The sequence below is a fragment of the Danio aesculapii genome, chromosome 11, assembly GCF_903798145.1.
Source record: "Danio aesculapii chromosome 11, fDanAes4.1, whole genome shotgun sequence".
Taxonomy (NCBI): domain Eukaryota; kingdom Metazoa; phylum Chordata; class Actinopteri; order Cypriniformes; family Danionidae; genus Danio; species Danio aesculapii.
Window position 1 is genome coordinate 21,129,149 of NC_079445.1, and position 13,508 is coordinate 21,142,656.

The following is a 13,508-nucleotide window of genomic DNA, read 5'->3' on the forward strand; positions in this document are numbered from 1 at the left end:
CTGTACACTCATCACACTGAACCCGTTGACCAGCTCATCAACCACCTCACAAAGCTCTTGACTCTCATAGCCTGCTTCAGCGCCTCGGGTTCTCATAGGAAGAGCAGACAGTGCCAATAAGAAGTCGTAAAACGAGAGTGCAATACTATAAAATCAAGGAAAAAAAGCCATTACTGATGGGCAAGAAATAAGAGAGGGCCATCAAGACACTTTAGTTGAGTCCAGAGAGGCCTATAGAAAAGAAACTTACTTTTTGGGTTTGAGTCGTGCATTTCAATGAGCTCCGCAAGCTGCTTTTTTAGCAGATTTGATTTGGTGATTTGTTGTTTCTTAGTCTCTCTTTCTCTCAATTGGAGTTTTCATACTTTGCCAGTCGCACATGTGAATAACTTCAAATAACCTGGAATTAATAGTACATTTGTTATTCTAACGTTGTCTGTTTCATTATGGCAAATCCCAAAATGAAAAACGGCATTGCAGAGAAAAGCTAATGAAGGATTCAGTCTCTGATGTAAAAGAGCATTACGCCGTTTTTTGAACATTCCCGGCACGTTATGAGGTTTCTGTAGCTCAACTGATGGGCTGCTTGCATCTTTGCTGTAACGGGTTCGATTCTCAGGGCGCATAAACAGATTCTAATATACCTTGAACGCATTGCCTCGGTTTGTCGCTTTGGATAAATGCATTAAAGCTGCGCTAATCAGGTTTGCGCTAAGCTCATTTAAAGTAGTTACACTACAGCATGCTACTTTTTGGAAAAAACAATTACACTGAAGAAGCAACAGATTCATTTAAATATTTACATTTATATCCAATGCTAAGACTGAAGCACAGGCACATTTTGAGGCACAATGAAGATTTTTGAAGTAATTTATACAATTTTTTTGTCATTTAAAGGCTTTTATAAACAAAAAGAAACATTTTGAGGGACAGGGGATTATTTCTTGTGTATTTACATGTTTTTAAATAAATAAATGGGTATATTAAAGGATAGTTCACCCAAAAAAATCACCATATAATCAGACTTAAGTGGTTCCAAAAACATTATGAGTTTATTTTTCTGTAGAACAAAAAATGTTAATATTTTGAAGAGTGTTGGACACTGATAGCCACTGACTTCCACAGTAAGAAAAGGAAATCACTATGGAAATCAGTGTGTACACGTAGCCAACATTCTTAAAACTATATGTTATTATTTGTTCAACAAAAGAAAGAAACTAAAACAGTTTTGAAACAGGTTTATAGTGAGTAAAGAATGACAAAATTTTCATTTTTGAAAAAACTATCCCTCTAAAACAATTCTGACTTCAATTTATTAACCTCTTACACTTACTCAATTGTTTCATATTATTTCTTTTATCAACAGATGCCTACAAAGCAATCAGTTCACACACAACCTAATGCAAGGTCTTCTTTAGAATTCACAAATGTTATCACAGGAAAAGGCAAAGACACAATGTGCATGATTTTTTTATGCTGCTAGTTTCAAGTAACATTATATATTCAGAATAAATTACTGCACAAAAGAGAGGGACATGTTTTCACTGGTCAGCTGTCATTTCTCTATTAAAGTTCATTTGTATACCCATGACATATTTCCTTGGCTAAACTTTAGCTATCTTAGTGCTGTACATGGTTGCACATAAGGCATTGATGTTAGCAAGACAATATCTGCCCTACATCTTTTGGTAATCACTACCTAATCGAGGTATTGAGGAGGTAATCACTTAGACAAAGACAAAATTAAGACAAATTTATTAAATTAATTTTAAAAAATTGAACAATTGATTAACTTGCTTCTGCCGATCATAGTGTGCTACTGTAATGGTGGTCAGCTAGTAAGTCCTATGCAGGTAAAGATTACTCTAGTGTACTCACCCAACTCAAGTGTCGAATGCTATAGAATGCTAGTGTCCTCATTATAGCTCCCACCCTCACATGCAGTAGCCAGTTCAAGGCCTGCATGTAGGAGCATGTAGAATGGAACCAAAGGACATTATTTCCATAGCACATCAATGCTGCATTATGAATCCCATTCTTTTTCATTTCAATGGCTTCAGCCTTGCTGACCAGAACACGCCTCAGAAGAGCTTGCCTGTGCGCTGTGTCAAAGTTCAGCTTTTGCTACTGTGTCGATTAATACTAAATGTATTTCATTGTTAATACCTGGATATATGAAGAAGAATGGAGCAATACACTGTTGTACAAACTGCAGTGCTTTACCAACATGTTTCTGCAATGAGCTCACGCATATACTGTACCACTTATAGACCATAATGGGCATTCTGTTTCCGACATCCGCTGCGCGCAATAGACCAATCACTGCAGATTAGCGACATACAAAGGCAGGGTTTGGAAAAATAAATCGCTGAACAAATCATTTAGTATTTGTTGGGATAATTAGATAAAAATGAATACATATTATAAGACAATAAAATAGTTTTTTGACCTTGCATGCATATCAGCCTGTTGTTGGGAACTTCCAAAACCAAAATATGACCTTTCATAATCCATAATAGGGGCTCTTTAATTTCACAGATTTGTAAATTCAGTTCAATTCAGTTCGTGTTCATTTATATAGCGCTTTTGCAACGTTGTGTCAAAGCAGCCAACTGTCAGTCCAGTTTTTGTTTTGCTCCGTCATTACAAACATAGCTCATTGATTTGGTGTTTCCCAAATCCATCATTCCAAGGAACATTTGCAAACTGCATCGCAATCCTGTACACTTGCAGCTACACCTCTAGAGCTGTAGTTAAAAGCATAGTTCCTGGTTGTGTTCAGTTTTAGTGATCTTCATATTGACAATTGCATTCTCTTTGTAGTGCACGCAAAAGCATTTATGCCATTTTGAACGCAGCCGTAACCTATTATTTAAAAGCAGAATTTACGTTAGGTCTCTAAAGCTTGGAAAATAAAATATATAGGATACGTTAATGGTTTTAATTTATAGTAGGTTATTTATTAAGAAATGTATCTGTAGCCTACTGTATATGACATGGGCCTGTTGGTTAGAACATTTCTGCAGTGGTTTGAATGTGTCAAAGTTTTTCAAAAAATAAAATAAATAAAATAAAAAATAAATAAACAATATCCCACTGAATAATAATAAAAAAATAGTTATGTTATTAATAATAATAATAATAATAATAATAATAATAATAATAATAATATTATTATTATTATTATTATTATTATTATTATTATTATTATTATTATTATTATTATTATTATTATTATTATTATTACTTTTCTCAATAAATACCCTACTGTAAATTACAACTTTACAATTAACTTTACAACTTTACAATATTAACAATTTATATGATTTTTATATGAGATCATAACATGGATTAAGTGGTTTTATGTTTTAGCATAATATCTGTAAAGGAAACATAGGCTCTATATGTGCCATTTACATACTGTATATTTCAGTTAATATGGAAAACGAGTGCATGTTTTTACCAAAATAAAATTTTATTTTTTTAAGTGTGTGTGTGTGTGTGTGTAAAACAATATAATTTTATACTAAAAAGTATGGGGTTTTCTCTAAAGAAGTTGTTACTCCACCCCCTTTAGAGCGTCATTATAGAGGCTTTACATTATAACTAACTTGGTTCAAACAATGTATCTGCGACAGAGAAACTACGGTTTTAGGAAACACTCGTCACTACATCGTTTATTTCCCAAACGATGTATCGTGATATGATAGTTCAGCCATGAGTTATGTCGTTGTTTGGGAAATTCACCCCAGCTGAGGAGTCACATTACTTGATATACTTGTCAACACTGATTTGAACTTGTTTTTGGTGCTGTCAATTGCAACTAAAAATCAAACAGTTATGCTGTTCCTGTACAGTGCCAATAAAATCTTGACTTGACTTGAACGAGACATGGAAAAGTAGCTTGTTACTAAAATAGCTGCACTATTTTGAAAACTACTATTGCAAATAAAAGTAGTGCAGTTAATAGTGCCACTGCTTGTAATGAGTTACTCTGCGGCTCTGCTGCTAATCCCTCGACTGACTCCATTTGCTCTTTTGAAAGAGGCTCTGATACAACCTCTCCCAGGACCGTAAAGCTCGTCAAGAAAAAAAAAGCAGAAGTCACTCTGAACCTGCCCTAGAAAAGCAGCATTTATCTCCAACTTGGTATCTGCAACGCTAGCCATCTTCCCCTCAATTCACCCTGCACTTGCTGTAATTCTACAACTAACGAGTGGGAGGAAGATTTCAAAAATTGCTTTTTGTCATTAGCACTGAATTCAGATGACTCAATCAAGCCCAGGGGACTTAACGAGGGCACGATCATCATTTATTCAATTTAGTATTATAAAGAACATTCATTAAACAGCAGAGTTTGGGGGGCCGGGGTTGCAGACATGATGAATCCTTCCAGGCTGCCCATGGGGAGAATTTTAAAGAGACTTTCAAATGTACAAGGGACCTTTCCTCCTTCCCTCTGGGATATTTAAGCGGATGTGTCACCTGGATGGCTCGAGCGGCGAATGTCGATTCATCTGAATCAGGAAAGGTGGATATTCTAGGTGTGTGTTCATGGTGCACAACGGCTGCTGAATTATTGAGCAGAAAAACTCTCTTTGATCCATGCTATGTAGCCCACATACCAATCTCTTACCTGTCAGCCTCCCAGAAAGCCATTCATTTTTCAAATGTTTGCAAGGAGGATGCTGCGGTATGTTATTTTTTTCCTACCGCAAGAAATTTCCAATTCCTTTCTGGCCCTAAATTGATATGTAGCAGACATGTTTTTAGCAGAATACAAAGAAGTATTTCTGGGATTTCAGATTTGATTGCCAGTTCATGCAGAAGAGTCGTTAGAATTTCCGAACTCTGATTCCTGGCTTTTTTTTTTTTTTGTCTCTCGGAAAAACCTTGATGTCGAACGCAAGCTCAGGCTATACTGAAAGCTACCAGGAATATGCTTTATTACCAAATCAATAGTGCCAGTCTCGATGTCCTGCGCAGCGTATCTCTTTGATGTTTTTAGCAGCCGTTTAAATAGAAAGAGAACTTTACCAAAGCACAGAGAGTGGGAGAGAGCGAGGTTCAGATATTGCACCGAAAGGTCATGTGTGGGAGTTCAGTGTCTGAGTGAAATGAAGAGAAAGCCATCACACTCGGTCTGTGGAATATGTTATGCAAAAAGGACTGTAGCGCACTCACCAGTCATTTCACTTTCACGCATGGTTTCCAGACCCACGGCTCACGAAATGGGTAGGCGGGGTGTGGGGTTTATATCCCGTGACTCAAGCGCGTCAGGGTTTACATTTGATTGCTTCAGCACAAAATCCCCTCACATCAAATGTCTCGCGCATCGCAAAGCCCAGTGACACACAGGAACATGGTCATAATTTTGAATCTGCTGATATATTTCATGAAGTGTTGCCTCGCTTGAAAGTGGAGAGATAGTTATGTGGGCGCATAAATGCATCTCCTGAAAGATATCTCGTCTCTGCTCTCATTTTTTTTATACGGATCCCTGTTTACCGAAAAGTCAGTGCATTAAATTTGTAAGGGTGGCTGTTAAATGGTGAAGCCGGAGGTGTAAAAAAAAATATAAAATACAATAAAAAAACACACATCGCAGTGCAGAAAAACACTAAGCATCTGTATTTATGTAGGAAATGCTTACTTCTTTTTTAGAATGTGTTTATAAATACATTTATCTAACAATTGAATGTCTTTTAAACATTAATATAATGATTAATTATAATCATTATTATAGTTATTAAAGGGGTGGTCCACTACGATATCATATTTTAAACTTTAGTTGATGTGTAATGAAGTTCAATGCAAAGGGAGACATTGGCTTTTACAGAGTTAGTTTAGCAAAGCCTACAGCAAACGAAGTACATAAAAATACATCTGGGTTAATAAGATTATAAACCCTTCAGGTTATGCGCTTAGACCCCACACAGAAAAGAGGCGTGGCCAGAGGCGCTCTAATATTATATATTAAATATATATTAGACATAATAGGTTGCATAATAATATCGTCATTGTATTCAGTTTTTGTAAAATCTTTATGTACGTTACATGTGTAAGCATGGGTCACGAGTTAACACGACTCCTAAGGCACAAGTATACATGAGTCTACAACTATGAAAAAACATGGTTTGAGGAACTGATTAAGTATCGTTTTGTCATTCAGAGCTATTCTATCAGCGGAAGAGTTTGTAGAAACACGTTAACGCGAGTACATGTAACTAAACAACATGTAAGCATGTTAACATCGATGGAAACACGGGTCCACAACCACAGCAAAGCATATTTTGACTGAAAAAGATATTAAAACACACTGCTTTGTATGTAGTTCTGAGTAGTTCAGTTAGATAAGTTGATTGATGCATATGCTGAACCTTTTGACTACACGAGTTCGAATCCCGTTGATGACATGTAAATTATAATTATTTTATTAGATTAATTTTGGTTATATACTGTTCTGCTACACAGATATTAAAATCAATAATGCTCACAATGACACTGACACCAAGTAATAAGAATCTTCATTTGGTATGGGCATGTTTTGTTGCTGTGAAAAAGTGACGATCTGCAAACGTAAATAGCTTACATCTGGAAAGGGACGCCAGTTAACACGGTCACCAGTTAAACCGTAACATGGTGTGAAATCTATCTGACTCGCGTGCACACATGTCACACAGTGCCTGAAGCTGTCACAGCCAGGGGCGTAGTGGACATTTTAAAAGTGGGGGGACGGCTGTATGAGATCATATGTTCATATAATTATTAATCACCTGTTTCTAAATGGTCTGTCTCTAAAAGTGAGATTGCTACGCCCCTGGTCACAGCGGTTTATCAGAAACCTTTTATCGATAATTTCTTCCGCAATTGACATCAAGAACAAACGTAGAAGCACCTGAATGTGTTTAAAAGAATTTAAAATGCCAAAACGGGAGGAATTTATACCGCATTTCGAAAGTGAAACCATCTCATATTCAGTGATTATAAGTTCAGTATTTATTACACGATGGTCTCTTCTTTATATTTACGTTATAACACATTTAGCTCTGCGTTCTGCTTTGTTATAATGACTGTTTACATTTATATGCTTAAACAGCATTTCATCACAGTACTCTGAAACTATTTCATTACTTCCCATATCTATAGTCTACTCATTTTCATCTCCTTATTTAATATTATATTATATACAATATATATAATATTATAAACAAAAGAAAAAATGTAGGATTTTTTGCATGAAGTGAAAGACTTCTCCCTAGATATCTTCGATACATACATGTAAATGTGTAACTAAAAAACATGTACAGCTGATTTAATTGTTGTTTGTAAATCACACAACTGTGGTATACTGGATTACTTATAACAACACTGTAATTGTGATATAAAAGACTGTGTTTCATATGTACATTCAGTGTGGTTCTTTTCTATCCTACAATATTTTTTGTTTTGTTACTAGTGTTGCTTTTTTGCTCTGACGATGTAGCTGTGTTTTCTATGGCTCTGTTTACTTTGCTATTTGCACAACAGCACAGTAGAGCTGAGTATAGTGTTAAGCATGAGAAAAAACTATACTGTATTTATTTATCAAAGATTTTGTGCAGCTGTTATTTTTTGTGCAGCTGTTTATTTGTAAACAGAGAGGGAAACCCCTGTGTTTGAATCATATTTTGCTCAAAAAATGTTTAATACCGTTTTAATAAAGGCTTTAACTCTCAAGTAACCATTAATGGGAAAATACCGGATGGATATCGTATACCGTCATTCCTCCTAAAAATACCGGGATATGATATTATGCCCACATCGCCCAGCCCTAGTATAGTCATGAACACACTTGTTTGTAGAGCAAATAGCTTGACCATTTTCTGTTGTTTATTATTCCTTGTCATTTCTCCCGAAGGCAACTGAATCAGAATTTCGAAAACAATCGTAAAAACGAGTGCACGTCAGCGAGTCATTTCCACGGTGTAATACTATACTCACTACTCTTAAGTACATTTAGAAGGGCAAGTAATAACGGTACTTTTATTTGCACCTCTTACTTTTATATTTCCACCTCTGGTCAACTGTTAGTGGGTGAGAGGTAAAGATGCGAGTCTGATGGACTTAAAATGAGAGGATTAAAGAGGTCATCAACTCTGTTTTTGATGTTTTTAAAGGACAAGTGTTTTGCTGCATAAACAGACTAAACATGCTTTAACAAAATCTGTTATTATCACACTTTTGATGAGAAGAACCATTGTGAGAAGCATCCTCTGTCAAACCAAAAGCATCAAGCAGATTGATATCCAGATGTTTAATGTCCCACGGTTCTGCAACATGTTTCTTGCTTCAATGCAAGAGAGAAGGAAAACAGAAGAGGGAAATGTCTATCGCATTGAGCCATGCCATGGTTAATGATGCCAGATAGAAAGACGGCAGACAGGAAAGAGATGGATGGGGGATGAACGAGAGAGAATTGTGTATGCATCTGGGTGTTTTTTTTTACTTCAAACAGAGTTGGGAAGAGAAATATGAGGATGAGGATTTCAAACATTGTAATGATACAGCTTCAATTAAAAAGTAGGCCAGAAATGTCACTTTTCAACCTAATGTGTCAATCATTCAATCAATGAACGTATGCAGATTATGACTGTTCATCTGAAATGTGTTATTCATTTGAAAGCTGAGATGCAGAGTATTTTAAAATGCAAATCATTTACACATCAGCTTTTATAAATGAGCCTGTGTTTCTTTACTCTTTTATCAATCTGTCGGTTTTCATTATTCTCAGTCCTTTTGAGGCAAATCTGTATGGCAAGCAGTTGTCACGCAGCTGAGAGAAAGTGTCTGCTAAAGCATTATCATTGTGATCAATGGCCCAGTTCACTTGGCATCCAACTGTCAAGCATCAAACCCTGATGCTGAACACCATTTACGCTTTGGGAAGCAACAGTGGTTTGTTTTGATTAAACAAGAATTTGACACCACATGCCACTGCCACATTATCCATCTTACGCTTTTTTTAATTTCCTGATGGTACCAAAGTCTAAAGATTGGATCAGTTGAGCAGTGCAATAGTGTTGTATTGAGATATGAAATTATGAGCCGCATCTGTATTTCTGCAGACTTCTGGAACATAAACTAAGAATCAACAGGCTTGTGACTGATTTCAGAAATTGATTGAATGGTTATGGAAATGACTCCGCATTAATGGTTGATTTAAAGATGCTATAGAATGCATTTGATAAATTGTTTTTTAATATCTTAATAGAAGGTATGTGGCTTAGGAAAGTGGAACAATTCTCCTCACACAGTTTTACACGTTCATATTTAATCCTAGTAGTTGACCAAAATATGAGATGGTTGGAGAGTGGCACGGTGGCTCAGTGGTAAGCTCTGTCGCCTCACAGTAAGAAGGTCACTGGTGCGAGTCCTGGCTGGACCAGTTGGCATTTCTGTGTGGAGTTTGTATGTTCTCCCTGTGTTCGCGTGGGTTCACAGTCCAAAGACATGCATTAGAGGGTAAATTAAATAAATTGAATTTGCCGTAGTGTAAAAGTCTGTGTGTGAATGGGGGTGTATGGGTGTTTCTCTGTTATGGGTTGCGGCTGAAATGGCATCCGCTGCGTAAAACATATGTCAGAATAGTTGGTAGTAGGGCTGCACGATATTGGAATAATCTGACATTGCAATATCTTGTTTTTCTGCTAAATATATTCTGATATCAATTCAATTTCACCAGATGGCTTAAATAGCTTGATTTGGAAGATCATTTATTAATATAGATAGGTTAGGATTGTATTTAATCATGTATAACATATATTAAACAAATTACAACCGCATAAAAATACAATATAGCAAAAATAAAAGTGAAATAAACCGTGCTGTACTTGTTTCTGGGAAGTCAAACAGTATCCAGGCACATAAATTGAATAATCAAATGTAAAATAAGATTGTTTCACTCTACACTGTAAAACAAATCCATTATTTTATGGGCCGTTAAATTACATCAATAATTATCAAATAACCATAAATTAAAATATAAGGAAATTTCTGTAATTTAACAGCCGTAATTTTCCATTTATTTTTTTTTTTTTGTGGCACCCCATGTTTATATTTTGAAATGGTAAACAACAGAGTTTTTTTACAGTGTATATATAATTCAATAAAGCCTTTATTAAAGTAACAATAGGTCAAATGTCTTCTGACCGAATACTTTTTAAACTCCTGAAATCACATTTAAAACATATGCATATAATAAGTTTTCACTTCATTATGGTCAAATTTTGAGGTGACTGCACAAATTTCTTGTGCTATAATTTGTTGTGCTGGTCACCTATAGTCACAACATATGAACTTAACATTGTACATACTTCGGTGTGACTATTGCGGATGTGCACATTGCAATATCGATGATATATTGAAACAATATATTGTGCAGCACTAGTTGGCGATTCATTCTGCTGTGGCGACTTGAAAAGCCGAAGGAAAATGAATGAATGGTATGGTTGGTTTTGGCCATATTTGGAAGGGTCATGAATATTAATGTGCTGTACTCTGATGCTCAAGCAGCACATGTCAGTCCCTTGTGGCTAATCAAACTCTGTCTAAGGTATGCATTTTAGTGAATATTCATCGTAATTTTTTTCACCAAGATTTTACACTCACAGGATTTACATAAGATTGAGGAAAATATTTTGTTTCAGGCTCATGGTTCTGTATGTCATTCCCATTTATTTTTAAGCAGAATTTCATGCTATGGCTCCTTTGTTGTCCATAATTTTGGTCCTGAAATCAAAACCTGGTGAGAATATCTTCCCCATGTGAGCACTAAATTGACAGGTTAAACGTAGCAGCGCATTTTGTGTTTGATTATCTATAAAACTGCTGTCGTTGTGCTGTTTTATTGCAGATTCGATCGGACCAGGACAAAGAGATTGAGATCCGGTACAGTATAACAGGAGCTGGAGCAGATCAGCCTCCCAATGACGTCTACACCATTGATCCTGTGACAGGGAAAATGTCTGTCACAAAACCTTTGGACAGAGAAGATAGAGCCTCTTACCATGTAAGTGCTTCTCTTTCTTCGACTCAAGATCATTTTTCCCCCTTTTCAGATCCTATTTAAAGTTGAACTGGCCTCAAACCAATTTAAGAAACATGCTCTAGTTTGCAAGAGTTGATGGCCTTTTGCCAGTTGGAATAAATCTAAAACTTTAATGTATGCAGTGATCCCAAAAGATATGTGGACACTTAAGGCACTTTTTTAAGTGCATTCATGATTTTGAATTATACAACCAAATAGCAGTATCAAGGCAGAATAATGACAGAAAACATTGTGCTAACGGTGCAAATTATTACCCGTGTGAACTGCATGCTCAATATCTGATTATAAATCTAAATGAAGCCCCCCAAAAAGGATCATATTAACGCATGCACTACAAAGGCAGTCATTTTGACCATATTTTTAACTGTGTAATTTAGTAAGCTTGGTAAAATATAACCAGACTTTTTCTTAAATGTACGTATATTCCATCCTGACATTGTTATTTTATTAAAATAACAAAACGCAAAAGAGTTCTGAGTATCTCTACATTGAATGGCCATAATGGTCAAATCGTCTGAATGCATTTCAGCATCCGTTATTTATTCTTGTGCCTTTGAATATGCATGCCTCTGTTACCTAGCAACATCTGCTAATGAAAACATAACTTTCTGATAGGAAAGAACATAACTTTACTTCAGACATGCCTTTCAAAACTACATTTTCACCGCGGTAAAGCTTTCTCTAATGCTTTCTGGACAAAGTGAGGTTTGGGCCTCAGGAGCACTCTAATAACTTGTACACATTTATAGGCTATATGACTTTATAATGACTTTATAAAATATACAACAGACATTCAAAGTTTAATTCTAAATTCTCCATAGAAGCTTTGAATGTAAATATGGTGACAGTAATTGGTACAGTCTTACATGAACCGTTCTTGTACTTACAGAATTTTGGTAGTTCCAGTGTCAAAATCCCAATGAACCGGAAGCTGCGACAATTAATTTTTTTGTATTGTGACGCAGTTCCTAGAGAAACGGAATATTAAAGGAGAAAACAGTGAGCGCGGCTCGTTTTTTCTACCACAGGCTGAATGGATGTAGTAAAGTAGCCATTTCATTCAGAAAGATTGGGAAAGGGGTTTTAGAGGAGCTATTACAACCTAACAGACTCGCACTGCTCACCATTTCTGTTTGTTGTCAAAACTGAGAGCTGGAGGGGCGTGGTTAAGTATGCTAGCCACGCCCATAACCTCAAAATCACGTAATCTGAGAATTTAACTGAGAAACAAACAGGAAGTGCATTTTCAGATTTTAATTAAAGATTAGAAGGGCAAACAATTTTTTTTTTTCTTAATGACATGCACAGATGAATTGTTCACCACAAAACTGGCAATGTGAGCCAACAAAATCATATGATTAGTTTTGATTTCTTGGAGACTTTAAGATGAATATAAATAAAGTGACAATGCTTTCATAATACTTGTCAAGAGGTATGCATTTATTCATTTACTGAGCAAATATGTACAATTCTCATTTACAATATCCATCAGGGCTCCAAAATGTGCTCAGTTAAATAAAATCTAATGGTTGGTATTATGTTTACTTAGAATTTTTGTTTTGAAGCGGTATATTTTTTTTCTATTGAATAAAAGGAATGGGTGATGTTAGCTTTGTGGAGAACAAAAAACTGTCTTTCCAATTATATCTTTTTTTTCCTATTACAGTCTAAAATATAAACTCCACAAATAAGTCTCACAGAAATACATAAATCACAACATTGTACAAAATTCATACAAACGCAAAAGAAGGTGAAGCGAGAAGTTTGATCACAAAGTATATGTTTTAAAATGAGTGAATTCAAAATGTTAATTTAAAATTTTCCTGACTGATAATCAGTGGTCATTAATCAACATGTAAATTTCAAGTAAATTATTATATGAAGTATTCAATACACTATATATGGCACACTGATAAATATCAGCATAAACAACAGAACATGGAACCGATTCACAGATCACACACTTCCAGCACTTTTGTGACAGGAAAAAACTTTGTAATACTATACTATACATTGTAATTTCACAAAATAGTTAAACAAGACTCAGCAACTGATGTGTGTGTGTGCTGCTTTTAAAATCTATGTAATCAGTTCTGAACAGCTTAAGCTGTGTGTGTTAGCAATCAGCAGAGAACCGGAACAGATGCGACTGTGTGGTGCATGACAGGATTTGTAGTAATGCATTCTCTACATGTGTGAGATGAATATTTTGTCCACATTTACTCTCACTCAAGTGGTTCAAAACTTGTATGTTTTTCTTTCTTCTGTTGAAAGAACGGTGGTAAAAAGCAACCATTGACAACTATGATAAAGAAAAAAAAGTCAATGACAGCTTTTTCATCATCCTTCAGTATATCTTTATTTGTGTTCAACAGAAGAAAGAAACTGGAGGATGAGTAAATGATGACCGGATTCTCAT

At 35.6% G+C, this 13,508-nt stretch overlaps 1 protein-coding gene across 1 annotated transcript in view; it reads left to right on the forward strand.

Moving 5' to 3' along the window:
• Positions 1–13,508, forward strand: part of cdh4 (cadherin 4, type 1, R-cadherin (retinal)) — a 435,394-nt gene that overhangs the window by 323,084 nt on the left and 98,802 nt on the right. Inside the window, exon 6 of the mRNA XM_056467830.1 lies at positions 10,895–11,050. Coding sequence (XP_056323805.1) covers positions 10,895–11,050 — 156 coding nt within the window. The remainder of the gene's footprint in view (positions 1–10,894; positions 11,051–13,508) is intronic.